General features: G+C 51.5%; 12 protein-coding genes across 12 annotated transcripts; 6 read left to right on the top strand and 6 right to left on the bottom strand.

Annotated features, from left to right (window-relative positions):
• Positions 1-262: 262 nt before the first annotated feature.
• On the top strand, positions 263-927 carry N7468_009623 (uncharacterized protein; the record flags this gene model as incomplete). Its single annotated transcript, XM_058478919.1, has 2 exons — positions 263-431; positions 482-927. The coding sequence occupies 2 exons, from the start codon at positions 263-265 to the stop codon at positions 925-927; spliced, it is 615 nt and encodes a 204-aa protein (XP_058327249.1).
• A 257-nt stretch (positions 928-1,184) lies between these two features.
• N7468_009622 (uncharacterized protein) lies at positions 1,185-2,019 on the bottom strand (the record flags this gene model as incomplete). The annotated part of the gene is made up of 3 exons (XM_058478918.1): positions 1,185-1,462; positions 1,510-1,639; positions 1,708-2,019. 3 exons carry the CDS (start codon positions 2,017-2,019, stop codon positions 1,185-1,187), a joined length of 720 nt encoding a protein of 239 aa, XP_058327248.1.
• Positions 2,020-3,101: 1,082 nt separating this feature from the next.
• On the bottom strand, positions 3,102-4,890 carry N7468_009621 (dihydrolipoyl dehydrogenase; the record flags this gene model as incomplete). The annotated part of the gene is made up of 4 exons (XM_058478917.1): positions 3,102-3,941; positions 4,010-4,492; positions 4,588-4,667; positions 4,755-4,890. 4 exons carry the CDS (start codon positions 4,888-4,890, stop codon positions 3,102-3,104), a joined length of 1,539 nt encoding a protein of 512 aa, XP_058327247.1.
• A 2,221-nt stretch (positions 4,891-7,111) lies between these two features.
• N7468_009620 (uncharacterized protein) lies at positions 7,112-8,084 on the top strand (the record flags this gene model as incomplete). Its single annotated transcript, XM_058478916.1, has 5 exons — positions 7,112-7,408; positions 7,457-7,535; positions 7,585-7,620; positions 7,670-7,864; positions 7,996-8,084. The coding sequence occupies 5 exons, from the start codon at positions 7,112-7,114 to the stop codon at positions 8,082-8,084; spliced, it is 696 nt and encodes a 231-aa protein (XP_058327246.1).
• Positions 8,085-8,166: 82 nt separating this feature from the next.
• On the bottom strand, positions 8,167-9,075 carry N7468_009619 (uncharacterized protein; the record flags this gene model as incomplete). Its single annotated transcript, XM_058478915.1, has 1 exon — positions 8,167-9,075. One exon carries the CDS (start codon positions 9,073-9,075, stop codon positions 8,167-8,169), a length of 909 nt encoding a protein of 302 aa, XP_058327245.1.
• Positions 9,076-10,343: 1,268 nt separating this feature from the next.
• N7468_009618 (MGMT family protein) lies at positions 10,344-10,760 on the top strand (the record flags this gene model as incomplete). Its single annotated transcript, XM_058478914.1, has 1 exon — positions 10,344-10,760. The coding sequence occupies one exon, from the start codon at positions 10,344-10,346 to the stop codon at positions 10,758-10,760; it is 417 nt and encodes a 138-aa protein (XP_058327244.1).
• Positions 10,761-13,586: 2,826 nt separating this feature from the next.
• On the bottom strand, positions 13,587-14,295 carry N7468_009617 (uncharacterized protein; the record flags this gene model as incomplete). The annotated part of the gene is made up of 2 exons (XM_058478913.1): positions 13,587-13,830; positions 13,916-14,295. The coding sequence occupies 2 exons, from the start codon at positions 14,293-14,295 to the stop codon at positions 13,587-13,589; spliced, it is 624 nt and encodes a 207-aa protein (XP_058327243.1).
• A 222-nt stretch (positions 14,296-14,517) lies between these two features.
• N7468_009616 (uncharacterized protein) lies at positions 14,518-14,985 on the bottom strand (the record flags this gene model as incomplete). The annotated part of the gene is made up of 1 exon (XM_058478912.1): positions 14,518-14,985. The coding sequence occupies one exon, from the start codon at positions 14,983-14,985 to the stop codon at positions 14,518-14,520; it is 468 nt and encodes a 155-aa protein (XP_058327242.1).
• A 3,881-nt stretch (positions 14,986-18,866) lies between these two features.
• Positions 18,867-19,442, top strand: N7468_009615 (uncharacterized protein; the record flags this gene model as incomplete). The annotated part of the gene is made up of 3 exons (XM_058478911.1): positions 18,867-18,879; positions 18,931-19,064; positions 19,131-19,442. The coding sequence occupies 3 exons, from the start codon at positions 18,867-18,869 to the stop codon at positions 19,440-19,442; spliced, it is 459 nt and encodes a 152-aa protein (XP_058327241.1).
• Positions 19,443-20,023: 581 nt separating this feature from the next.
• N7468_009614 (CNOT2/3/5 family protein) lies at positions 20,024-21,973 on the bottom strand (the record flags this gene model as incomplete). The annotated part of the gene is made up of 3 exons (XM_058478910.1): positions 20,024-20,084; positions 20,139-21,646; positions 21,719-21,973. The coding sequence occupies 3 exons, from the start codon at positions 21,971-21,973 to the stop codon at positions 20,024-20,026; spliced, it is 1,824 nt and encodes a 607-aa protein (XP_058327240.1).
• A 558-nt stretch (positions 21,974-22,531) lies between these two features.
• N7468_009613 (D-aminoacyl-tRNA deacylase) lies at positions 22,532-23,363 on the top strand (the record flags this gene model as incomplete). Its single annotated transcript, XM_058478909.1, has 6 exons — positions 22,532-22,538; positions 22,589-22,621; positions 22,677-22,768; positions 22,826-22,868; positions 22,925-23,151; positions 23,226-23,363. 6 exons carry the CDS (start codon positions 22,532-22,534, stop codon positions 23,361-23,363), a joined length of 540 nt encoding a protein of 179 aa, XP_058327239.1.
• A 266-nt stretch (positions 23,364-23,629) lies between these two features.
• N7468_009612 (Peptidyl-prolyl cis-trans isomerase D) lies at positions 23,630-25,007 on the top strand (the record flags this gene model as incomplete). The annotated part of the gene is made up of 5 exons (XM_058478908.1): positions 23,630-23,642; positions 23,713-23,777; positions 23,838-23,847; positions 23,913-23,999; positions 24,067-25,007. 5 exons carry the CDS (start codon positions 23,630-23,632, stop codon positions 25,005-25,007), a joined length of 1,116 nt encoding a protein of 371 aa, XP_058327238.1.
• Between the last annotated feature and the right edge of the window lie 302 nt (positions 25,008-25,309).

Below are 25,309 nucleotides of genomic sequence, written 5' to 3'. Positions count from 1 at the left end.
TTCGAAACCTATCAAATGTAACGAGAGTATGCAACTTCCCGCTTGGTGCCACGCTGTATCTCTTTTGCCATCATGCTCAACAAATATCTTGATGGATCAAACTCATATAAAGTTATACTACCAGTCGGTTGACGATGGTACTCTAAGATTCTCAGACAGCCACAATCGAAGGTATCCTACACCGATGCTGATCCCAATCAAACTGGTTTCGCAATGGAATATTTCAAGTCATCGTCAATACCTCTCCCACTCCATCATCATCATGATCATCACTTTGAGCGAAAGAACTCCATTTGCCAACATGGGCATGTGCGGGCTGTCTGTTTTACTGACAGTCCCCCAATTATCTTCGAAGATGTGGCGAAAACTCAACCATCCAGGTCAGCGAGAGATGAAGATTTACATGCAGACGTTCATAGCACAACCAAATTGTATGCAGCATGACCTACTGCAAATGGCTACAAGCTAAGACTTCTATCAGGCCTCTGCATCAGCGCCGCCCTGCTCCCCCAAAGCCGCCCAACTCCCCCTGTCCTGACCACAAGCAAGGTCCAAAACGAGATAGTGCTTCCAACCATGCTTGCACTTGCCCTTGGCATCATGATGTGGAGGACCCTGGCATTTACAGCCATCACCCACAATCATCTAGGTCGTCAAGGTCATATCAAAACATCAATTACCGGGCCACCCATCACTATCGACATTATCATGATCATCACTTCTCGGACTTTCATGGACCCGTGGAGTCCCACACATGTCATGATCATGGCATCGATTCAAACGCGAGGCATCTTGATCCACCTTACCGCGCGAGATGCGGTCGACATCGTGGCCCACATGCCGAGCACGCTATGGATCCCTCTGCCGAACGTCTCTGTGAAGGCCACTCGCCTCAACGGCCTCGCCGAGTTCGATATTGGGTTCTAGGGCCTCCTCTGCCAACCATCGTGCAGTACTGAGTACGTCTATCTTATAGGACATCTCTGGTTCTATATCCCTGCACCGCTGTTCCTGCGAAGATAGTGGCTGCGAGCCAATTACACTTTATTCTTTGTTATAGATTTCGAAAGAGACCTGTCAACCTCGAGCCATCTAACAATTGACCCCATCAAACGTATTCCAGGCTTCCAGACACCCTCCATCCTAGCGAACTCGCTCCTCGGAAATGGCGCAAAGTATTTACATTAGACCCTGTGGCTGCTATACTGCTGAACGACATAGTCTATAACCTCGTCACCATATTTTTGAACATACTCCAGGTGCGCGTTGACATTCAGATAATATCCCGCGTCACAGAACGGATCACCTGCGTCGCAATAGGATCGAACGCGCTTTCCTAGCTCCACATATGGTGTGACGTCGTCGCGGTAGAATAGCCCATTCCCTGTGTTGTTCCATGTGCCGTAATTATAGGACGGTCTCGCAGCGCGTGTAGTATCGCCGAAAAGCACGACCGAAATGACTGGACACGTTAGGACGAATTTGATGTTATGTATTTTAAGTACTCACCGTTCTTGGTCACCTCTTTCGAGAGCGGAGGCTCTCTCTTCATGATATCCTCCATGTTGATATTGTCCATGTCGGTGATGGTCCAGAAAGGCAGTGTTCCACAAAAACTGTTCGAAACAATCTGAGCGCCCTACTCTCCATCAGCGCATAACTCTTTTCTGACAGATCAAGTCCAATTTACCTGCGAGTATCCCAAACCGCAATTTTGGACTCTGGGCACGCCTGGGCGTATTCCGTGAGGGCTTCCTTCAGCAGCAACGTCCCATTGCCCACGGAAATCATATAGTTCGGATCCACACTCGACGCAGGGTACGTGATAGCCTCGTCGTCCGAGCCGGGGATCCTCTCACGTATAACCTTTGTTATATTCCCCAACACGCCGAGACCCATCTCCTCTCCCGTGCCACGGGACACAAACATCTTCAGGCCTTTAGCACATTGGACAGGGCTAGCAGCGTATACTCTAGCCGTAGCCAGGAGGCAAGCCGTGGCGAAGAAGAGTTTATGCATGCTCGTGTTAGCTCGAGTCCGAGGCGTGGGTTGACAAGGGGGGGGGAGGACAAGGCTGGAATGCCAGAGGAGAGATCGAGACATGCCGCCTATTTAGCTTGGATGACTGAAGCTTCTGTTCATTCTACGTTGCAGATCCCGTCTACATACATGGATTCCATTTCTCGTTTGCAGCTGAACGTGTCTGCCCTGCCGTCGACAGATCTTGGTATTCGTCCCGGAATGGGAAAGGCGCCGTGTGGTATCAGGGCTTGCGATCGCGTAGCCCATTCCGCGCAATTAGTGAACCTTGGGTGATTTAGGGATATTATTTAGTTGCTTTTTCCGCGCACCTATTAAGTTTCAAGGCCTGGTTGGGCCACAGTAGTACTTGGAAGAGGTAGGCCCTGGACGGCTATTCAAGGGGTTTCAATTGTTCTCATATTTCATATTAGGGTCATATATTACGAGTTTTCAGGTGAAAGGTTAGAGAATCCAGGTTTAGGTATTCTGTAGTATCTGCCTCGTGTCTTCAAGTTTTGAGCCAGTTGCTTGTGGCAGTTCATCGTGTGGATACCGGTGCGATATATCGGTCTCGGCATTTGTTCCATCCTCAGGTCAAAGATCACCAGAGCCAAAGTTTGGTCCTCCATAGCAGCGATAACAACTCCCCCCGGGCCATTGGATAGTACGCTTAGTCAATAAGATAGCGAACAAATAAAGCAGCTTTATTCTGGCACGAAACAAAGTACAGTCCTGCTCAGTTGAACCTCGCCAATGGACGAATCTGATTGGCCGGAAGCCCCACCCGAACGGACTGCCTCCGCTCATAGCGGATTACCGCGCTGACACTCGGTTTAGTACGCGTCCTATCTACTACTACTGAGAGTCGCTTTGCTTTACTCGGCAATCTGACGCTGGGAAGTAAATACAGAAATAACAGAACTTTGCGAAGTCTATTTTTGATTTAGCAATAATGAACATAGGAAAAATTACATAAAATGAGAAATGCTACATGTTACATGTAGATTGCACGCATAGCCAGACTAGTGACATTTCAGAAAGTAGTACAGGTAGGAGGTATCAGAGTCACGGGGAAGCGTCTAGAAGTGGATGGGCTTGGAGTAGGTGGCCATGGCAGCCTCCTTGAAGGCCTCGGAGAGGGTGGGGTGGGCGTGGCAGGTACGGGCAACATCCTCGCTGGAAGCACCGTACTCAACGGCCAGAGTGGCCTCGGCGATCATCTCGCCGGCACCGGCACCGATGATGTGCACACCGAGGATACGGTCAGTCTCGGCGTCAGAAATGAACTTGACAACACCCTCAGTGTCGAGGTTGGTCTTGGCGCGAGAGTTCGCGCTGAAGGGGAAGGTGCCGACGTTGTACTTCACGCCGGAAGCCTTGACCTCAGCCTCGTTCTGGCCAACCCAGGCGACCTCGGGGTGAGTGTACATGACACTGGGAATGGCGGCATAGTTGACGTGGCCGTGGCCCTTCTTGATGTACTCAATGGCGGCAACGGCCTCTTCCTCCGCCTTGTGAGCCAGCATAGGGCCGAAGGTAACGTCACCGACGACACGGATGTGGGGGATCTTGGTGCGGTACTCCTGATCAATGACCAGGCGGCCACGCTCGTCCTTGTCGATACCGATGTTCTCCAGACCAAGACCCTCAGTGTAAGGGCGGCGGCCGATGGCGACCAGGACGACATCAGCGTCGAGAGTCTCCTCCTTGCCACCCTTGGCAGCCTCAACGCTCAGGCTGACGGTAGCACCGCTGTCGTCACCCTTGGTGACCTTAGTACCGGTCTTGAACTTGATGCCCTGCTTGGCCAGGATCTTTTGGGCCTGCTTGGCGATCTCCGCGTCCATGCCGGGACCACCGATCTGGCCAAGGAACTCAACAACAGTAACCTCGGAACCGAGACGGGACCAGACGGAGGCCTATTAGAAGGAGACGTTAGTGCTTATCCGGTAAAATGTCGGCACGAGGCGTGCAAGTATAGTCATACCATCTCGAGACCGATAATACCACCACCGATGACAACCATCTTCTTAGGAACCTCCTTGAGCTCAAGAGCACCAGTGCTGGTGACAATGCGCTTCTCGTCGATGTTGAGGCCGGGGAAAGGAGTCGACTCTGAGCCAGTAGCGATCAGGATGTTCTTTCCGCGGACAGTCTGCTCACCACCGTCAAGCAGGTCGACCTTGACAGTGTTGGCATCGACGAAGGAACCAGCACCCTTAATATAGTCAACACCGTTCTTCTTCAGCAAGAACTCAACACCCTTGGTCAGACCCTCAACGGAGGCGTCCTTGGCCTTGAGCATCTGGGTCAGGTTGAGCTTCACATCGCCAACCTCGATACCGCGCTTCTTGGTGTCGTGGAGGATCTGGTGGTAGAGGTGGGAGTTGTTCAGGAGGGACTTTGATGGGATACAGCCGACGTTCAAGCAGGTACCACCGAGAGATCCACGCTTCTCGATACAGGCAGTCTGTTTATTGTCGAGTGAGCTTGGGTATTTGGGATGAAAGAAGCACAATAGCGTCGGTATGGGGGACATTTGCTTCAAAGAGAATTATGTCATACCTTAAGACCCTCTTGGCCGGCCTTGATAGCAGCGACGTAACCGGCGACACCACCGCCGATGATAACTAGATCATGGTCTCCTGTGAACCAGGAATTAGCCGTTGTATCCAGCAAGGCTGGGGAGTCACTCCGGTAGCTCCAAAGCAACTCGATAACCTATGACTTACCAGCCTCAGAGGCATAGCCACGTTTTGAAACGCCAATGAAGACGGTAGGAGTGACGAGGTTGAAAGGGACGGCCTTAGGACCGCAGGCGCGCAGGGGTGCCCGGGGCGAAGCCCGGGGAAGGACAGAGCGGAACATTGCAAGGAAAGATCAGAAGGAAGCAAGGAGAATAGAAAATGCCTCCAAGATACTTGTTCCCGGAGGAGGAAAGGTGGGCGCAATCGGGGGAGAATGTGTCTTCAACGCTGTGACGGGAAAGGACTGAGCTTTTGCGGTATTTTGAGATCGAAGAACGCGTTATGTAAGCCGCTCGGCTTGTTTCGGTGATGCGGCGAGCACTTACGGACACCAAAACCTCATTATGGCCACGGCCTGTTGGGGGGCGGGCGGTGAGAAAGGCGGCCAGGCGGATTTCCCGGCGGACATGCCCCAGATATCCCCGGATAGTAGCGGCTTAGATGAGAGATGCTGGTAGCCAGATCTTTGAATTTGGGAATGGCCATACTATCAGAGTGCTGAATGAGCTTATATCATGACTTCAACAGTCACCCAGGCGTTCGAAGTGGTATAGAACGACGGGCTCAATAGAATCGGCAGAATGCAGGTGCCTTGTTGGCCAAGCACGAATGTACGTAATGCTTTGCTCTTAGTTTCCCGTGGACAGCGTCCCAATTAGGACTAATGTGCCGTGCACATAGCAGTTCCAGGCAGTGCATACAAGATGACATGCTTGGGTAGCCAGTCTCATTGCCACTACCATGCTGTAAGCGCTGCTTTGCCGCTTCCAAGCCCCGGGCACTCATGGAATTAGTAAGGTGGTGCTCCGGCAGTTCGATTCCGATCTGAATTAGCAAGAATGAGTGGCTGGAACCAGATACGACTCATGGTGGCGCCCTTTTGATCTCGATAAAGATATCGGATAACACACAGTTATGTAGTTCCCCGATTAACTAGTTATCGAAGCCAACCTTGGAAGCCCTGCCGACCTTCATTGTTCCCACTCATTTCAGCAGCCAATATTACTGCCTGACTAGCCACCAAGCTGACTGAAGAAGCTGTTCATTCCCCATGGAAATGGAATCGGCGAAATTGCAGTAGTCGCTAGTGATGACGTGGTTTTGTGTAAGGCCTGGGGTGTAGAACCGGCTCGCACTGACATCGGTCAATGTACCCCAAACACCTCGATAGATTTTTGTAGAGAGCGGGGTTGGTATAGATGTCTACCAGCCTAACAAAATGCAACATATGAGGTTTTCTAAATCAGTTGTGATCGAGGGCTGGTGGCATACTGCTGGCCTAGCATTTTCCTGATGATCAGAGCACATACATTGCTGTGATTGGGTGAATGTAAAAGTTTGGAGGCCCACACTACATGCCCCAAAAAGGATCTAATTCTGGAGGCCATGTCACCATTTATCAGGGCAAGAATACCTAAAACGCTGCGTACTATGTCTCCTTGAGTCAGGCCCACTCCTGGTGCAAATCTTGCAAACAGTGTAACTTTCTATCAAGTAAGCGCCCAGAGATGGAGTTCTACGCGTGTTGAAACATTACTGATTCGGCAGGATATAGTAGCTGATAAATTTGATAGTACTTGATAAGCGAATATGCGTTTTACCTGGCCATCTCTGCTAAAGATGCGTCAGAAAAGCTGAAGCTCCGAGCTCGGTCAGCAATTTCCGATTTGAGGTCTTTAGCTTCGACTTAAGAACCAGATCATTGGCTTCGGGATGAAAAGTTAAAGGAGCGTACTGAAGTGGTATAAATCAGATTATTGTGACATGTCCAAAGGCCAAACCCCCATAACCCGAAAAGTCGCAGAGAACCGGGAAAAGCCACTCCGTTATAAAGAGGGCTGACGATTAACTGGTGACCCTTCCAATGCTGAGATATCGCAGTGTAGATGAGTTCTAGGATTTTCATGTCACTGTAAGAATGCGAACTCTGTCAACCTTGAACACAGAGAAGAGAAGAAGGCTATTGAGGCTCCAGAATCATTCCACTCGCTTAACCTGCGGTCCCTGCTCTGGTGGAGCCAGGTGCGCCTAGAGATCGCCTTGCAATCTACGCAAGTCGGCAATATGTCTCGGAACAAGGAGTTAAGCTCTGATAAGCTCGAGGATTTAAGCTCAAATAGCGGAGTTAGAGGACTTAAGAGGTCAGACGGCGAAAGGCCGCATCCGACCTCACCAGTCTGGGGCCAAAATGAAGCCCGACGCTATGGCCGGCCTGGCGGAATACCGCTCCCGAAGCTCATTCTGATTGTGGAGTATATAAAGGTTGGGAAGCTGGTGAACTGCGGATTGTCATTTGCAATTCGCATTCTCTGCATTGATCTCCTCAGCTGCCTCAATCCAAGATGTCCGCCATCGCCTCTTCCTTCATCGAGGGTCTCAAGGGCCGCCGCTCGATCTATGCCCTCACAAACGAGTCCACGGTCCCTAATGAGCGCATCGAAGGACTAATTTCAGAGGTCCTCCAACATACTCCCAGCGCATTTAACACCCAGACTACTCGCATTGTTGTCCTGCTTAAAGAACAACACGAGAAATTGTGGGATATCGCCTACGAGACTGCCTTCGCCGCTAGCACGCCAGAGATGTTTGAAAAATTGTACAAACCTCGCATTGCCATGTTTCGCGCCGCATACGGAACTGTACGTATTCCTATGATCCACGTTGTCAATTTACTAACAAATAAATAGGTTCTGTTCTACGAAGACCCGGCGCCTTTTGAGGCGTTGAAGACGAAGTGGCCTATGCTGGTTGAGAAGTTCCCAGAATGTATGTATTGCGAGCGTTCTCAAAAGGAAGGGAGAATAACAGTTTCCAGGGTCTCTTCAAACGAGTGGAATGCATCAGCTTGGAGGTAAGTCGAGGTTACTCACAATAACCAGGATAACTGCTAACGAGAACAGTCTGGACTCTTTTGGAAACGGAGGGGTTGGGCGCCAGTCTCCAGCATTACAGCCCCCTCATCGACGACCGGGTATCACATGAGTGGGACATTCCCGCGGCATGGAGCCTGCAGGCTCAATTGGTATTTGGTAAGCCTATAGGACCTCCTCGTGAGAAGACATTTGAGCCTGTTGAGAAACGACTTTTTGTCCATGGTAAATAAAGGACATAGAAATGTAGCTCGGCGATGGGTAGCTTACGAGAATTGAGATAATAAAATAAAGAATTGATTTCAACATTTCGATCCGCAGAACTGAATGAAATTATTTAAATCTTTTCTTCCAAGTGCTTCACGAACTCCCCGGCCTTGATCGCACACCTGCGGGCCTCTTCCTCGAAGTTCATGAGCCATCCGATCATGAGAACATCGTGTGACGCTCTGTCTTCCATATAAAATTTGATAGATGACATATTCTCAGGTATTCGTTGATAGGTCTGGGCTAGCCAGAGATGGTCCTCAAACAGGACCTCTCGCCCCCCCCGAAACAATGAACATCGGCGAAGGAAGCGGAAATGGATGCTTAATGGGCGCGACATATTCTTCGACTGCCGCTGTCAAATGCAGGTTCCTAAGGAAATTTTTGGCCCCCCAAGCCTGTAGCGAGCCGGGGGTGTAATCGGTGCTATACTTCGGATTCTTGATCCAAGCCGTTCTCTCGGCCCCGGCAGGGACATCGCACCATGGCGACCATAGCCAGCTGCATTTTGGGGGTGGCAGGAGCGACTTCCCCCCGAAATTAACAATGTACCGCAGTAATGCCAGGACCAGGTGCCCGCCCGCACTGTCACCGCTGAGAATGATGCGTGTGGGAGGAATGTGCAGCGTGTGGATCATGTAGGAATAAGCGGAAATGGCATCCTGGAGCTGCGCCGGAAAGCGAGTTTTCGGGCTCACTGCGAGTCGGTACTGTAGACACAGCACATAGCGAGCCGGGGTATGGGAGAGGAGGTTCTTGGCTAGAAACTGACATGAAGCCGTGCGGCCGTCACCCATGATATACGAGCCGCCGTGCAGATGGAGAACGATATGCCCGCCCTCTGGAATGGTGAAATCACTTGGTAGTCGCTTCGGATACCACGTTCCTCCAATAACCTCCGGCTTGACCTCCTTGTCCTGCGCGATGCCCGTGTAGAGCTCAGGCCTTCCCGGCTCTATCAAGACAAATCGATCTCGCTCGAAACCCGCACGGAGTGACAGACCGGGCTTGATGCGGCAAAATGCGAAGGCATCTAACAATGCCTTGAGGGCGCTGTTGTATAGCGCCTGTCGGTACGTCCAGTCGGGGTCCTGCCGGCGTCCTGGCTGCAGATATGCAATGGCGAGGAAGGGGAGTTGCAGAAGAGTAGGTGTGTCGTGGGGCGCCATGATTTGGTCTCCGAATTCCAGAGGAGGCTGAAGTTATGTATCCTCAGGTACACTTGTGGGGTATATAGTACTTCGCCTGTTTGGCTCTTGCCTCCGGCCGTCTCCTTCCGAATCAGGGCGGTTAAATGACGGAAGCATGATGAGCTGGGATGAAACGCTAATAGTGCGCAGGTGCGGGTGAGTAACATTATCACACGTGTTGCTTCGAGATTCAGTTCGGTGGAATTTGATTCTGGGATGACTCGCAGTTGGCCATTATATTATGGCTTAAGCGTCCCTCTACGGCGCTGGAACCTCTCTTGTCTAGGGAATGACCCCTTGCCACTGCACTTGATCTCATTAATTCTTGGACAGCTTCTGGTAAGTCTTCATCAAAGACCAGCCATTCAGCAGCTAGAGCTGACTTTGTTTCCCCGGTGTCCTATGAGATGGGATATAGCTTGATTGTCAGCAATGAGATCGGAGTAAAATCCCGACCGGCTAGTTCTGTAAACCCCAGGAAGCAACATATTCGACTGCACTCTAACTTCCCGAAGCAAGATGCATCTACTTAGCCCTAAGTGAATACATCTGGAAAGCAAAATTCGGCAGCATATAGGCAAGCCATAACGTCGTCCTGATACATCTCGTACAGCACTTCTACTGAGGCAAGACGCGGTGATTCAGACATAGCCTCCCATCTGCTGAGAACCCATAATTGGAATGCAGAGCCCTTTCACACGCCTTAAGGCTGAAACACCGGATATGGCCAGGGTCTTGCGTGCAAGGGAAGTCCGGTTGACTTGGAAATGCAGGGCATGTTGCCACGAAGCTAATCAGCATCGGCCTTGTTTAAAATGCTGGCGACGAGGATTGTACGGCCGACAAACAACAAGGATTCGACCAGATCGGCCAGCGAAGTTCTTCCTACCCCATGTACGACGAGCTTGATATCTAGTTCCACAGTACCCAATCACGCACGAGCAAAGGGAGCACCCATTCAGTGCCGATGGCAGAGACAGGCTCTGATTGGTCACTTTGGTAGCAAATGCCACTTTTACAAATCAACGACGAGCCTAAACATCCATCAACAACCTCTCGTCGACTCTATTTTCTAGAGTAACTTGATCCCTGATACCTCGTCCGCCCGACCGGTATGTTGAAGCGCGGGAATAACGCGTTGGGCGCGGCTAACACTGCTCCAGCCATCTCTACCTCCACCTCCGCCAAGTCGCAGAAGCAAGGAACGGACACACCCACCATGTCAAACCCAACCGCTGGCGAGGAAGATGCTCCCGAACCCGACTCCGTCTCAGGTAGAGCAAAAGTTCCTCCGCCGCATCTCAATGCACCCCACTCTCACCCCTTATCGCCGACGCGTCTATCGCTGCCTTCTGAGCGTCCCCGCCGGCCGCTGGACCACCTACGCCGCCATGGCCAAGTATCTCGGATCTTCGCCGCGGGCCGTGGGGAACGCTATGCGGACCAATCCGTTTGCGCCGGAGGTGCCATGCCACCGTGTGCTAGCAGCGGACGGGACGTTGGGCGGGTACAAGGGGGAGTGGAGAGTTAGTAAGCATATTGGAAATGGCTCGTTTCGGAATGAAAAGAAGTTACGATTAAGAGATGAAGGAGTGCTTTTTGATGAGGCGGGGAAGGCGAAGGGGGTCTGTTTTATGGATTTTCGAGATCTGGGCGCCCAATAGTGTAGGTCGTGTTGGTGAGCATCCTTGTCGTGATGCGATTACGTATTGAGATGTAGGGTGCCCAGGTGTTTTTGACTTTGGGTTTGGAGTCGGCGTTGATAACAGCTGATTACTGGAGACATATCTCAGCCAAAAAAAAACTCTATAGCATCTCGTGTTTGGCTCCTGGAATCTGCTTAAGCTTTTGACACCTACTAATAATATGGTTGGTTTCATCCTAATCGCACGATCTCCGCCAAGGACTTGGTGAAGCATTACTAGTAGAGCTCGCTCCAAGCTCGCAAATCATTTACACATGTCGGTATTTACACATGTCGGTTGAGGACCATGTGGGTTAATAGCTTGGCCACAAGTACTCCGTAATGAAGACAGCATATTGCATAGGTCGAAGCTGGTTTCACGATCGAGTCGTTCGAGGGAAATGTCTTGGTCGACCATCCGTAGTCTCCGAATTATACTAGCTCCATTATACTTGTTAATTCGTAGATCATAAAATTAGGTGGGCACACATGGCAAGTCCCTAGACGATATCAATCGGCCTCTGATGTGCAACCACCAGCCCATGTGGGTATAGACCGCTGGTGGTCCCTGCACGCACACCCGCGGGAAGCGAAAATATATTAGAAACGGCATTACGGAGTACTAGACGGAGCTTCCGGCTTAGCTTGGTAGCGGCCACTCCACTCCAAGTCGCGGTCAAGAAACCAGCCTCGCAACCGCTCAGGACATACTAGCAGCTACACGCTACCGCAGGGACCAAAAATTGAGGCATCCCAACGACGTAAGCTGGAAATACCCAGCCCACAAATTTGCTATCACCAAGTGGACTCGGCCCACAATTCGGAGCTCCAATTCCGCGGTAATCTCCGGCCGAAGCGCAAAAACAGCAAACCAGCAAAACAGCACCGGCAACCGCACAGGCGAGATACGATTGCAAATCTTCGTAGCGTCGCCGCACAGACGAAGGTGCAGTAATCGCTCAGGGGCCCCTTTAGCTCCCGTCTCCGCAGATGCTGTGAAGGCCGAGAACTCGGCTCCTTGATCGGGAGGCTCGTGGCCGCGTCGTACTTGGTTTGGAGCTAAACGGCCTGGCCTAGATGCTTTGACGGGCTAGCTGCAGCGTCACTTCCCCCCAACATGGAATGAACTGCCAGCGTATATGCACGTTGAATTCTGAAACAGGGAGAGGAACGGGGTTGCTTCTGGTTGTCCGCGTCAACACACGTTAGTGTTCGGCTCCTTCTTGAGCACCGACGGCCGTGATCGGCAATGGGGGACTGTTCGAGACTGGATCTGGGGAACGGGCCACTGTGATACTGTGCTGTGGTGAGGATATGAGTGTCTTTTGCGGATGCTGTTTGAAGGGTAAACGCTGATCGGCGCCCTCTCCGTACTCCGTATACACTACGGCTTGGGTCTGTCTGAAGACCCACATCTAATAGCTCCCCTTTTCAACGCTTGTACAGATGTTCCATGCGAAGAAACAAGTTTCTTTTTCTTAGGAACAGGGATGGGAAGCGGTGCGGCGTGGTGCATATTGGGAGATACCCCGTCAAGTTCAGAGTCGAGGTCGAATCATTGCATTCTACGCACTATTGTTTGAAATGTATTGGGGGCAATGAAAATCGAGTGAAGCAAGCAACTGTTGTGCGGAGGACCCGATACGATCAACGGGGGCTCCTTGGAGAAGTTGGAGTTGAGGATTTGAATGTGGTAGAAGGATTGGCACTAAACCCGTGAGAAGGAAAGGGTGGCATGGGGGCTACGTAGGTCAGCCTTTTGGTGGCTCAGGTGTGTATTCTGTTTCGCTTACGAGGTAAACTCGACCCCGAACTTTCCCATTCCAGCCTCCCGAGGCTTCCTACGAGGTTACATACTCTTTCCAGGTACCTGCCAATCCCACCGCGCCAGGTGGGCCTCCCGAAAGGATCCTGCGATTCTGTGACTTTGGTGTCCTTGATAGCCTGGGCATTGACGGGCGGGGGAGATAGCAGGTTCCTGCACCCCTTCCCCTCCAAGACGCATGCATGGCACGCACCAATGGCAGGCCAGCACACCTCGATTCGAGGGGCGGCGCTGCCTGCTACAAAGAGTCTAGTCCGGATCGTGTCAGGTCACACAGGCGGCTGTGGGTCGCAGAGGCAGCGACCGAGTCAAGGCTGGTGCGACGCCAAGTCACCCCCCGAGGGCATTGACCATTGACGACCCCGGTTTCGATCGATTTATTGAATTTAGGAAAAGCCAGAGAGAAAAGTTAAACCGGGCTCGCCGGCCCTATCATAGTCGCTGAATTTCTGAAACCTGGCAGCCCATCGTCGAGATCGCGACTCCCCTGCTTGTATATCCCAATAAGGCAGTCCCGTCTATAGTCTCATTGAGACTGTCTCGACTGTCCAAAAGTGTAATAGTCTTGTGGACATAGAGTCCAAGAAATGTGATGAGAAGAGGAGGAAAACAAACGTTGATATCATGAGTTAGACCAAAAATGGGAATAAAAACAAAGATCCAGGGTTATCTTCTATACATGATACATCAAGAAAAAAGAGAGAGAAGAAAAAAGCGGTTCTATAATCGAAACACATGTTGAATTGAAGAATCGCTAGTGCGAAAAGGGTTTCAAGAAAGAAGTAAATGTGCCGCCAGAGAAGACGCCAGGCTCGAATCGAAGGTATAGAAACACAGAAGCAGAACGGAAAATGTCGTGGATTCGTAATATCGGTGATAGCATATCTTGCTCCGCCGGAGAGGCAAAAAGATGACGTGTTCAGAGGGTTCAGATGGGTTTCGCATCACAGCATGCGATCGTACGGTCGTGCGATCGTGCGATCATGCCATATCCTTGGCCGAGCGCTTCAAGGCGCGACGCTTAGGGACGTCGAGATGATGGTAAGAGCGCAAGTGTTCGACCAAGTGGTCCTGGCGAGGGAAACCATTACTTCCTTTCCGCGAGCAGTGCTCGACGGGGCAGTTGCGGAAGACCGGATAATGAACGCTGGACTGATGGCGCTTGAGATCGGCGAAGCGAGTAAACGTCTTGCGGCAGGCATCACAAGCGAAGGGCTTAGCAGGCCTGGAAGAGCATTGTTAGTGCGCTGTGCGAGATACGTGAAATCATACGATCATGGCTGTGACGCGATCGCATGTCGAGAACATACTTGGAGGGAGCTGGTGGAGAGTCCGGGGTAGTCACATCCTCACTTGGCGCGGGAGCGAAGTGGTACTTGGGGACGGGGACCTCCTCGGGGACATGGAAGCTACTGCTGTAGGAGCTCCCGCAACTGCTGGTAGGGCTGGGCATACTGGTGGCCATGACGGAGGGGTCGTAGACGGTGAAGTCGGGCATAGTGGGGGCATAGGCATAGGGAGCACCTGGAGCGCTGGGCCCGCTGGTGAACGTATAGGGCTCGGGCATGACATCGACAAAATGGGTGTCGACGTCGCAGACGTTGTCATAGACCGGAGGCCCGTAGAAGAAGAAGTCCATACCGCCGGGCGATGAGGTGTAGGAGTCGGTATAGCTGAAGGGAGACTGCATGGCTGAGGATTTCTTGGGGATGGGGATTGAAGAAAGAGGATAGGCAGTCTATTTTAAAAAGCATGGAACGATCAGCATTCTAGAAGGTCGAGAGAAAAAAAAAAATCCTGGACCCAGGGGGACCTTACCATTGTGAGACGACGGTACGAATCCTTCTGAAGCTGGTTTCCCACTCGAGCAATCCTAAGTGCCGGTGATTGGGGGCGAGATGCATGAAGTGTACTACCGCTTGTGGAATAGTGTTGGAGTACCAAACTCGCAATGGAATGATCTATACTGGCGACACTCGAAGCAGGAAAGCGGTTTGACCTTGGGCAAGAATCGCTGGCCAGAGCAGGCGGAGGGCTTTCTTAAGTGTCCTGGCACATGCCCCAAAGAACACGAACTGCAGCACGCCAGTGAACTGGCTTCACTTTGAGGCTGCATGGTGAATGGGGTCCCACACCACAGCCCCCCCACAGCGTCATTCCGAGAGAGGATCACTGCATCTGCGGGAATTTCTGCAAACACGGATCCTCGACGCATTAGCCCGGGCTTCCCAAGTGCTGACTTGCTAGCGCCGTTAAGTGGGCTTCGACGAACCTTCCACCCCCCTTCTAGCGTCAGGCCCCGGTCGTTGCATATTGTCTCGCCGCTCATTGGCCGGTGTGACTCCAGTGCACCGTCAGGATTGGCCCCGATAAGCTGCATGTACGATTATCCCAGCGGTCAGACCCGGTGCATATTCCGCTCGACCCTCTTTGTCCTTCGTTTTCCCACTCCTCGCACGGCTGAGGTCGATCCACTCCCCTTGGGCTTCGATGGAAACATTCGGCCTGCTTAGTGCGCTTCTGGAAAACTTCTAGCGTCGTTGCATCTCGCTCTTGGCCCCCTCTCTGTGTTGGTTCCTTTGGCTTGTGGTCCCCATCGCACCCTCTTCTGCGTTTCATCTTGGCTGCGTGGCGTCCAGTCCAGAACATGCCACAGTTCTTCCAGAAACCTGCCACTTTGGGATTAGCGTTGCCATGCTGCGTTTCCTGATTTCGCGAAGGGGCCTTTTCTTTGTTTTAGCACTCGAGCACCTTTTGCCAGTTGCTATTTTTGTTCCCTCTCCCCCTTTCATTCAGCACGCTCGATGATTGTTTCCTAACTCCCGGGGGGGAGGGGGTGAAAGACTAGGCAGAAAACTCTACAATCTCATGACCTTGGACAAAATTTTTTAAAAGAGAAAAACAAAACGGCGAAGAGGCTTTCTCCCTCTGGAGGCTCCATATTTTCCCATTTTCAGACTCGGCAACGGCGGCCCGAATGAAGTCACAAAAGATCGACTAGTAAACTAGCACGATCTAAACCACTTGGGACGATCGCCAAGCCAGGCCAATTCCCAGTTTTCTAATCCGGGGGACCGATCGACGACCGATGTCATCGCACAGCCCCTGCTTCTGATCCGGCCTTCTAGAAGCGAAAAACAAAAAAAAAAAAATCCCGCATCTCTAGCGTGCCAAGAGGAGGTGCATCAGGACTACGCTGCAACCTTTCCGCTCAGCCCCTGCCACTAAGCCGGATTGGCTTCTGCTTTATCCGTCAAAAGAGGCGCTTCTTGTCCAGACGGTAGGTATTTCCTCCTATACTAGTATGTTCAATTTACGAAGGGGGTTGTGAGCGGGTTCGAGTTTGGTAGATCGCAAATGCGTCCAGCGCACCTTCCGGGGTACAATCCAGTACTTTTAGCACATGCACTTGGACCCGTGGACTCGAGCCACGCAATTATGTCAAGGCACATCGTGCTATGCCAGTTCGGTCTTAGCGCTCACATCTGGTGATAAGGGTGCTATCGTGGACTCGAAGAACGTCCAGATTAGGCTACCAAACCCTGACACAATAGAGGAATTAGTCCGTCGGATGTTCTTTTGTTTTGACTGGACGGCACTTTTTCTTGGCTCTGGATCTCTCGTGGCAAGCTGATCCGCACCCACCGGAATGATATCTTGCGTAGAGTCACCGAGAGGCATCTATTAGCCTTCTGACACATCGATCTCAATATTTATCATTGGCTGCTCTCTTCCGTATGCTGTTGGTCTGACTGCAGAATTAATCTGCGGAAGGCCGGGAGCCTCACGGGTCAACAAAAGTACTCTCTGCCTCACAGCAAGCTTCTGGTAATCGGTTCCGATGATCGACCTACCCCGTAATTCCTGGCGCGGGGCGCAGGGTCTTGTCTTGGCTGGAAAAGTTCTCCAGTCTAGTTCAGGGATAGCTGTGGTCCTGGATCGACAGGGCGGCCAAGCGGCGAAGCAGCAAAGAACCATGCACCTGCGGCTTTTCCGATCACGGGCTCTAGCAGCTGCTGCTCATAGGTGCTAAGGCCGTTTGTGTACTGAGAAGTAATAGTGAACCTGGCCACCTTCGCCTTATTCTATTTCTAATTCTCAAAGAGACCCCAAAGTGACACGGCACACTTGATTACAATTCAAAGCAGCCGTCAACGGCGGATGAGACCGCGCTGAGGCTCAAGAAGCGCAACGCCGCTTCGTGATGTAACCATCGGGCGTTCATCCGTGTGGCGGACTACCGAGGTCAGTTGATTGTCCGAAGCTTGAACTCATTGCTATGGGGCAGCTGCTGTTTGCCAAACCAGTCAAACCAGTCTAAACAGGCAGACGGGGTAGTCCAAAGTGGCGTGAGTCATCTACAACATGGAAAAAGCGATCAGCCCACCTAGCTTGCCAGGGATCGATAGAAATCAGCCACCTATCTGGGATGTTTCTCGAAGCCCATTGTTTCCCGTTGTTTTCTAATCAAGGCCTTCCCGTTTCACCACTCAGAGGCATTCCGCCACAGTGATGATACCGGAAAATCATACATGGCCATCGCACGATTTCGCGAGCAGTTCGAGCATCATATGCTTTTAGCATTGATATGGAAGTAGCCAATGACCGAAGGCCCTGGTGACAAGTCGCCGCGGTGCCAACTAGATAGGTCTGGTATAGGTCGTGGAGCCGCAGTACCTGGGAGTCCCTCTCCGAATGGAGTCCCCGGTTGGATGATCTTCGCTGCCGTTCCTCAATCCAGCCGACTTGAATTGGTCAAGACGGTCACAGAGGCGAGCATGGTTCCTGCGCCATACGGGGGAAATGATCCGCTAGGTCATAAAAAGGGGAAATGGCCGGCGAAGCTATCGAGCTGTGCATCATCTGATTGCGCGGATACGTGAGTGTTCCCATCTGCATGTTTCAACCTGCTACACCCCGTGACCCGACCCGAAAACCTTGGAAAACTCGTGTTCCAGTGTAGACAGTTCTCGAATGCGACCGATCTATCGTCTGGCGAGAGTAGGTCGGGGTACACGGCGCTGTGGGAGGAACTGCTCCCTGTCGAGTCCACCACGCCCAAGCCTCAAGATAGGCGACTTTTGAGGGATTACGACCGATCCGCGAGCCGAAATTTATATCTGCTGGACCGAGGATCTGAGCTGCATGGGACTTTGTCGCTGGCGAGAGCTCACGATCGGCAAAGGAATGAGGGGTTCACAGGAGGAGTTGCAAGGATACACGATAGGCTGCGTAATGTCGCCTTATTAGCCGGCGGTTTCTTCTTGGGAATTCATATTTTCAAGATATGTGTCTTGGATACGTGTACTGGGATGGATTCCAGTTCAGGGGCATCTCAGAAATGAGGAAATGGCCTCTTATTGAACTCAGAAAGGATCTTCCGGGGTACGATCAACAGCCTGGTTATGTTGGAGCGTCAGGAGGCAAAGGTGTTGTAATGTACGGTAATGGAGTGAAATATACTCCGTATGTAGCTCTGATCTCTCTAAAATGACAGGCACCGAGTATCTAACTAGGTAGTTAACTATGCCCATAGGCCAAGAAATGAACGCTCGGTAATACGGTGGTAATGGCATCGCGTGTTCCGACAGGTTAGCATTATTCATGCTTGTCTTGTTTCGGTTAGATGTGTTTTGCTCAATAAACTATTGATTTCGAGATCCACTTCCTCATTGGACCCAATTACCCCCACACAGAGCCAGGCAAGATCAACGTTGATCATTGAAAGTGTAAAGAGATGAGAGATCACCCTGCATCCTGCTTGGGATCCAGAAAATTTGGCACAGCTTGTGGCCGCTTCCGGTAGTGGATACGCCTGGTTGGGGAAGCAGATACCCACCGCGGCAGAAATGTCTCCCCCAATCGGCGGCCCAGATCTTGATATAACAGTCACAACTTCAATGTTCGTACTTATGAAGAGGCGTATCCATGGCTCGCACGGTGCGGACCGCGATTCTGCACGATCTCTGAGGTCTGGATTACCAGACCCCGTGGTTCTTGTATGCATCTGCCGTGACCCACCTACTAATGGATATAGTGCGAGTGATCTTCACTTCCTGTAACCGTGGGGCTACGATCTGCTTCTTTAATCTGATCAAATCAAATACGTTTCCCCTCCCCCTGATTGTCTCTAAGCATTTATATCTTGACTTCCCCCTCCCAAGTCCACCCCCAGACTCCCAGCCTTGTTGTCAAGTTCCACCTACAAGCAGCTGAAGTCATTAATATTTCTGTGTCCTGTCCTCCGAAGAAGCAGACAAGATGCTCTACAGTGGTAGGTAGCTACCAACGCCCCGCCTGGTCCAGTCCCTAACACATCCTCCAGCTCTTGTGGTCCAGCGTTCGCGCAACAGCGACGGTGCCTACCAGATACGTCAAGTCGAGAACACTGAGTCACACCTCTTCGACCACGCGAGCAAGCACCGCGTCTCTTTTAGCTCCGCCGTTGAGATCTTCACCGTAAGTGACCGGCGTCGCCCATCCGGGCCTTTTGAAAAAGGAATTTGCCAGCTAATCCAGCCACAGGTCTCCGGCTCCATCAACACCCAAACCCACGAAACCGAACTCGCCCTCGGCGTTTACGGCATCAACCTGGGCATCTTCCACGGCGTCCCCGGCCAGGGTTTCAAAATTCACATTGACCTGAGCATGGTCAAGGGCACCATCGAGCTAAAGATGACCGGCTTCGACGAGTTATGGCTGGATGTCAATACCGAGAATTTCCAGGTCTCCCCAGACGGACCAGGGAAGTTCATCCAGTGCAAGAAGTCGCACTTTATCCGAGACATGCCTGATCTCAGGTGTGCCCCCTGGGTCTCGTCCGAGGCTCATCTATGACTTAATGGGAAAGGTGCTTAGGGGGGATTTCGGGACGGAGTTGGGGGGGTATTTTTGTTTTCTACTTTTGGATTCGCTTTAGCTACCCTCTCGCATGTCTCGGGATGGACATCAAGATTGCATGGAATCATACGCTCTTCTCTATCTACCATCTGGCACTAGAACCAGTATTAATACGGGTTATCACGACTAGTACATATCCATAGGGAATGTGAGGGTACGGTCCAGGTTGAATGATGCGTGCTCAATTCGCGAGTCCGGCACATGGCATTCCTAGACAGCGCCTGTCCATTACGTTAAAACCACTAGATAATGAAGTCAACATTTCTCAGAACTCCGGTGTGCGTAAGACCCAGTTCATTGTACCCATTGCCCGATGCCACCCGGCAAAACGATACAAGGGAAACGATAAAAAAAACCACTTGCGGAAAATGGAAACTCCCGGGGTCTCGATCCGAACCCCATGATATCTATTTTCACTTTCGGAGAAAAAAAAGGGCCGCGGCTATCTAGCCTGACCGTTAACGGGGGGATCCGTGAGCCCTGGGGCGTTTCACCCATCATCACACGGTAGGATGGAATTATAACTCATCCTCGAGGTATTTGTACACGAACTTGAAATCCGCCTTGCGTCGATTCATCCTGTTTCAGTGAGCATGATATTTCGTTAAGTCTGTACAATCAGTGACAACGTACCATGTGCTTTCATAGTCGAAAAACCGGTAGGTGCCTTGCTCAAACTCCTCGGTGATGTTCTTGGGCTCCTCATGCCGTTGGAACCAGGTCTGGTATTGCTTGTGGAAGCGCCAGCTCTGGTTCTTGAGGGCCTTTGCAGCCAGATATTGCTGATAGGAGCCTTGTCGGTAGTAGAAGAGGTAGAAGAGAGTGTCAGTGTCGATTCGACCGGTATCGTACAGCCTAGGATCATCAAAGATAGAGAGAGGATCCTGCGGATAGTAGAGAGGAGTGTTGTATGGGTTCTGAGCTCTGTACTGACGGGGCTTCTCTGCATCCCCAGGTTCCGGACAGGTGGTGAGAGATGTGGCCAGGAGGCGCTGGACAGATGGCGATGATCCACTGGTGGTTGACCTTTGCTTGGTGACCTCGAATGATTGAACCAGATCTTGTAAGCTTGGAGGCAGATGGAATATCGACTCTTCGGAATCCTCTTCGTCTCCCTTTGTGGCCTTGCCATTCATCCCCGGTTCTTTCGAAGGTTCGGGCTTCGGTACTGGAGCGGGTGACGAGGTGCCCGCTATCCTAGTACCACCGGGGGTTTTTGATCGGCTTGCATTCACATGATCTTCCGAGGAGGCTGCCGCGGATAGAGGCGTTTTAGTGACCGGTTGTACTGATGAAACACTCGGCGAAGCTGTCGAAGATGCTTTAGAGACCGGGAATGCATTTGAGAATGCCGGACTGGCGCCTGGTGGCGGGGGTAAGGGGGCAATTCCAACACCATTCTTGTCACTTGCAGCGGCTGCAGCGGCAGCTGATGCGTATTTGAGGGTCTCTCCTGGAAGTCGGGTGGGCAATGGGGCAGGTTTCATGCCAGGAGTAGCATTGGACGAGGCAGATGGGTGGAGGGTGGCGAGGACGGGCAGGGGAGACTTCATCTGTGCGGATGGCCTTCTTGTGGCCGGCGTCGGTTCGGCCTTGGGTTTCGATTTCGGTTCTGGCTCATCATCCGGCATTGATTGGGCATCTTGTGATGAGCTTGGGTCGTCGGCGCCACCCATGCCGAATTGGGCTTCGACATCTTCACCGATATTCAAGTCATCATAGAGGGTTTCGTCTTCTCCATTGTAGTCGGCGCTACCGCCTTCCTCCACGTAGTAGGTGATGCTCTCTTTGAGATCGACGACAGCGTTCACCTCCAGATTGCCATTTTGTAATGATCGAAGGAGGAACTCCAGCTTATTGACGTGCCATTTATGTCGCTCCGTTACTCGCGAAATATCAGCCATACGATTTGCCTTGCTGGTATCCTTCTTTCCCTTCTTCATTTGCGCGTGAAGAATTTCTTCCTCTGCTTCCATCGCCTCGATCTTCTGTTGAAGTTCGTCTACCATGGACGATAAGAAATCACAAGCTTCTACCTTCTCTTTCTCTTTCGGGTCAAGCCGTGACGCAGCAGAGAGGCCTTCCTTGGAGTATGCTTTGGTCTTCATTTCCTTCTCGACGGCCTTGAACTGCTCCATGCACTATTCAAGTCGTTAGCTTTAGCATTCGAATCACATCATTGCCCCGCCATTACGCTTTCATGGGAAACAAACCTGCTCAATGGCTTTCCGCTGCTCCAGCAGCGGCGCCTTGTCCTTGACTTCATTGCCCGAGGCCCATGTCTTGATCTGGTCACGGAACCTTTGGAGCTTCTTGATCTCACGCTTCAAGTTCTCCTCAAGCTTATCGCGCTGGGTAGTATTTGAAGCGGTTCGGATCTTCTCATAGATGCCTTCAAATGTCTGTATCCCTTCGGCGACCTTCTTAAAGGTTTTGTCAATTTCTTGCTGCGTTTTTCGAGACGCCATTGCGGTGTCGGGGTGTGGACTGAGCCGTCCACAGGCGCGATAGTTGTAGTACGGTGGGGGCGGAGGTGAGATGCAGTCTCAGTAGCGGGTTGGGACTGCACAATGGGGTGCGGAGGAGGATCTTTTCGGTCCAGTGGAAGGTTCGCCAGTATGTCGCCAACAAGGGAGAAGACGGAGAGCCGTAGATACGTTCATTCGCTCACAACTTGCAAAGCTTCGATGGTTGCCTCTTTAAGAAGGCGGTGACTTCGAGCGGGCGGCAATGCGAAACGCCCACGATTAACCTATGATGAGGCAAACCCCAACTTTCATGAAACACGCAAGGGATTCTCTGGCGACAACCGGACGTCGGTTGAATTGAGTTGTGTGGAAATCGATAGATGCGTGCTCGGACGTAGCTGGGTGTCTATGGCAAAGTGGGAAAGTCCGATTTGGATCGCCCTCGGTTTGATCTACTGAACCCCACGTCAAGACTCTAGGTTTGGTCTCTTGCTTCGTTTTTGGAATTGCGCTTTTTAAGTGACATTTATTCAAGTTTTGTTTATTGCGTTGAATATCATGAAAGGTTCGGAATGCACGGATACGAATTGACCTTGACTCTCTAACATCCAAAAGTCATCATCCAGCGTGTGAAGTCCGCCTCTGTGAGTGTGGACGAGGAACTCATTTCCCTCTGTTGGCCGAGGCCTGCTTGTGTTTGCAGGCGTCGGTCAGGAGGATACCGAAAAGGAAGCGGAGACCATAGTCAACAAGGTGCTCAAGGCCAAGTTCTGGCCGAACGAGAATGGCGACCAGGTAAAGCATGTCGCATTGAGCTTGGATAGCTAGAAGCTTACTCCGAGGTGTTTGCAGTGGAAGAAGAATGTCCAGGAGATTCAGGGCGAAATCTTATGTGGTATGTGCTCTGCTCTTGTCGGGGCTTTCTCTGTACTGACCAGCATACTACTTAAGTCTCCCAATTTACCCTCTACGCCAAGATGAAGAAAGGCAACAAGCCAGATTTCCACGACGCCGCCAAACCCGACATCGCACGCAAAATATACGACCATTTTTATGAAAAGATGAAAACCTCTTATGTCCCTGAGCGAGTCAAGAACGGTGTCTTCCAGGCCATGATGGAAGTCGAGCTCAAGAACGACGGGCCGGTGGGTGTTGATTATCGCAGTGAAGACGCGGCGGTACATTTTGCCTTTGCTGGCTTCTCCCTTTGCGCCGCAGCATCTCAAACGGCTAACGATGGGTTGATCTATAGGTTACGATCGAAATCAACACGAACCTCCCCAAGAAAGAACCGAAGCCCAAGGAAGGAGATAAAGATGAGAGCGAGGCAGGCTCTGGGCCTACACAGACCTCCTTTGAGTTCCAAATCCCTCCAGAATTATTGCAATGAAAGGAGATCTAAAAACAAAACAACCTTGTATATTAGATAACTAGATTAAATAACGAGAAGTACCCGCAGTGAAAGTTGCGCAAATAGTATGATTGGGGGGCATAGAACCTTCCTGAAGATCGGCCGAAACTCACCCCACCATCACCAAAGATCAGAGAGCTCTCTGCCTCTCCTCCTCACCACTTCCCAATCGCATAATTTTCTTCTTCTAATTTTGGTTTCTTTGTCCTCTTCTCTCAACTCTCACTTCACCTACTCCATCCACCATGGCTGGCTCTCGTATGTCCCTTCCAATGCGGGGATCCGCCGATCTGCCCTGAAGAGATTGAAACTGACTACTGAAACAGAGCGCTCTCGCGTTTCTTTGATATCCAGATCGGCAATCAGAAGGCCGGCCGCGTTGTCTTTGAACTTGTATGTCATTCTCCTAGCCCATACTGAAACGCCTTCCGACTAACTCAGATTGTCGCATAGTTCAATGACGGTACGGACGATCTGACGCGCATATTATTTTTTTTGCTGGAAACACCTAGCTAATCGAGTCAATAGTTGTTCCCAAGACCGCCGATAACTTCCGGGCGCTCTGCACTGGCGAGAAGGGCGAGGGTACCCAGGGCAAGCCATTGAGTTACAAAGGTACGACGCCCTCTTTCCCCGCGCATAGCATGCATGAGCCTGACTAACCACACACCAATCCCCACAGGCTCCATCTTCCACCGTGTGATCAAGCAGTTCATGATCCAGGGTGGTGACTTCACTCAGTTCAACGGTACGGGCGGCGAGTCGATCTACGGTGAAAAGTTCGAAGATGAGAATTTCGACCTCAAGCATGACCGTCCATTCCTGCTCTCCATGGCCAACTCGGGCCCCGCCACCAACGGTAGCCAATTCTTCGTGACCACCGTTCCCACCCCTCATCTCGATGGCAAGCACGTCGTTTTCGGTGAGGTGATCAATGGAAAGAGCATCGTGCGCAAGATCGAGAACCTGCCAACCCAATCCGACAAGCCCAAGCTCGACGTGACCGTGGTCGACTGCGGTGAGCTCAAGGGCGAGGACTATGAGAATGCCAGTAAGCGGGTGCAGGACTCCACCGGAGACCCATATGAGGACTACCCGGAGGACCACCAGGGGGAGGATTTGACCGCCCCCTCGGCTTTCCAGATCGCTACCGAGCTGAAGGGTTTCGGAAACACCGCATTCAAGGGTGGTGATCACGAGCTGGGTCTGGAGAAGTACCAGAAGGCCCTGCGCTACCTGAATGAGTTCCCCGAGCCTGCTGAGAATGACCCCAAGGAGCTGGCTGAGCAGATGAAGGCTCTCCGATTCACCCTGCACTCGAACTCTGCTTTGCTCGCCAACAAGATCGGGCGCTTCTCAGATGCTAAGAAGTGGGCTGGCTTTGCCCTCGAAGTTGCGGAGGTCGCCAAGGCCAAGGATGCCGATAAGGCTAAGGTGTACTACCGTCGCGCCGTGGCAGAGATTGGTCTGAGGGAGGAGGATGAGGCCCTCAAGGACCTCCAGGATGCTCTGAAGCTGTCCCCTAATGACGTGGCTATCACTAATGAGATTGCCAAGGTCAAGCACACTATCAAGGCCCGCGAGGCTAAGGACAAAGCTGCTGCTAAGAAGTTCTTCTCTTGAAGATCCTGTTTCTTGTACTAACCCTCTCAACACGATTCACGAGGCGTTCTTTGCGTTGCTTCTACGATACATGATGTAATATAGACATCATTAAGTGAAAGGGATTTATTCTCGACTTTGGATCTTTACACACGTAAATCTCATGCATATGGCTAATTGAAAAAAGCACTACGGCAACACCAGAAACCGGTTGTTTTGATACGATGACTGCTACCTTAGTATGACGGAGAATATCAACTGATATCTCTTAGTATACTAATATCCTACTCGCTTGTAAAGGCACAAGTCCCCATATCGCGTGT

The sequence above is a fragment of the Penicillium chermesinum genome (assembly GCF_028974085.1).
Source record: "Penicillium chermesinum strain IBT 19713 chromosome Unknown utg000007l:1.0-2695246.0:1.0-2697696.0, whole genome shotgun sequence".
Taxonomy (NCBI): Eukaryota; Fungi; Ascomycota; class Eurotiomycetes; order Eurotiales; family Aspergillaceae; genus Penicillium; species Penicillium chermesinum.
This window is presented reverse-complemented; position numbering and strand designations above follow the sequence as displayed.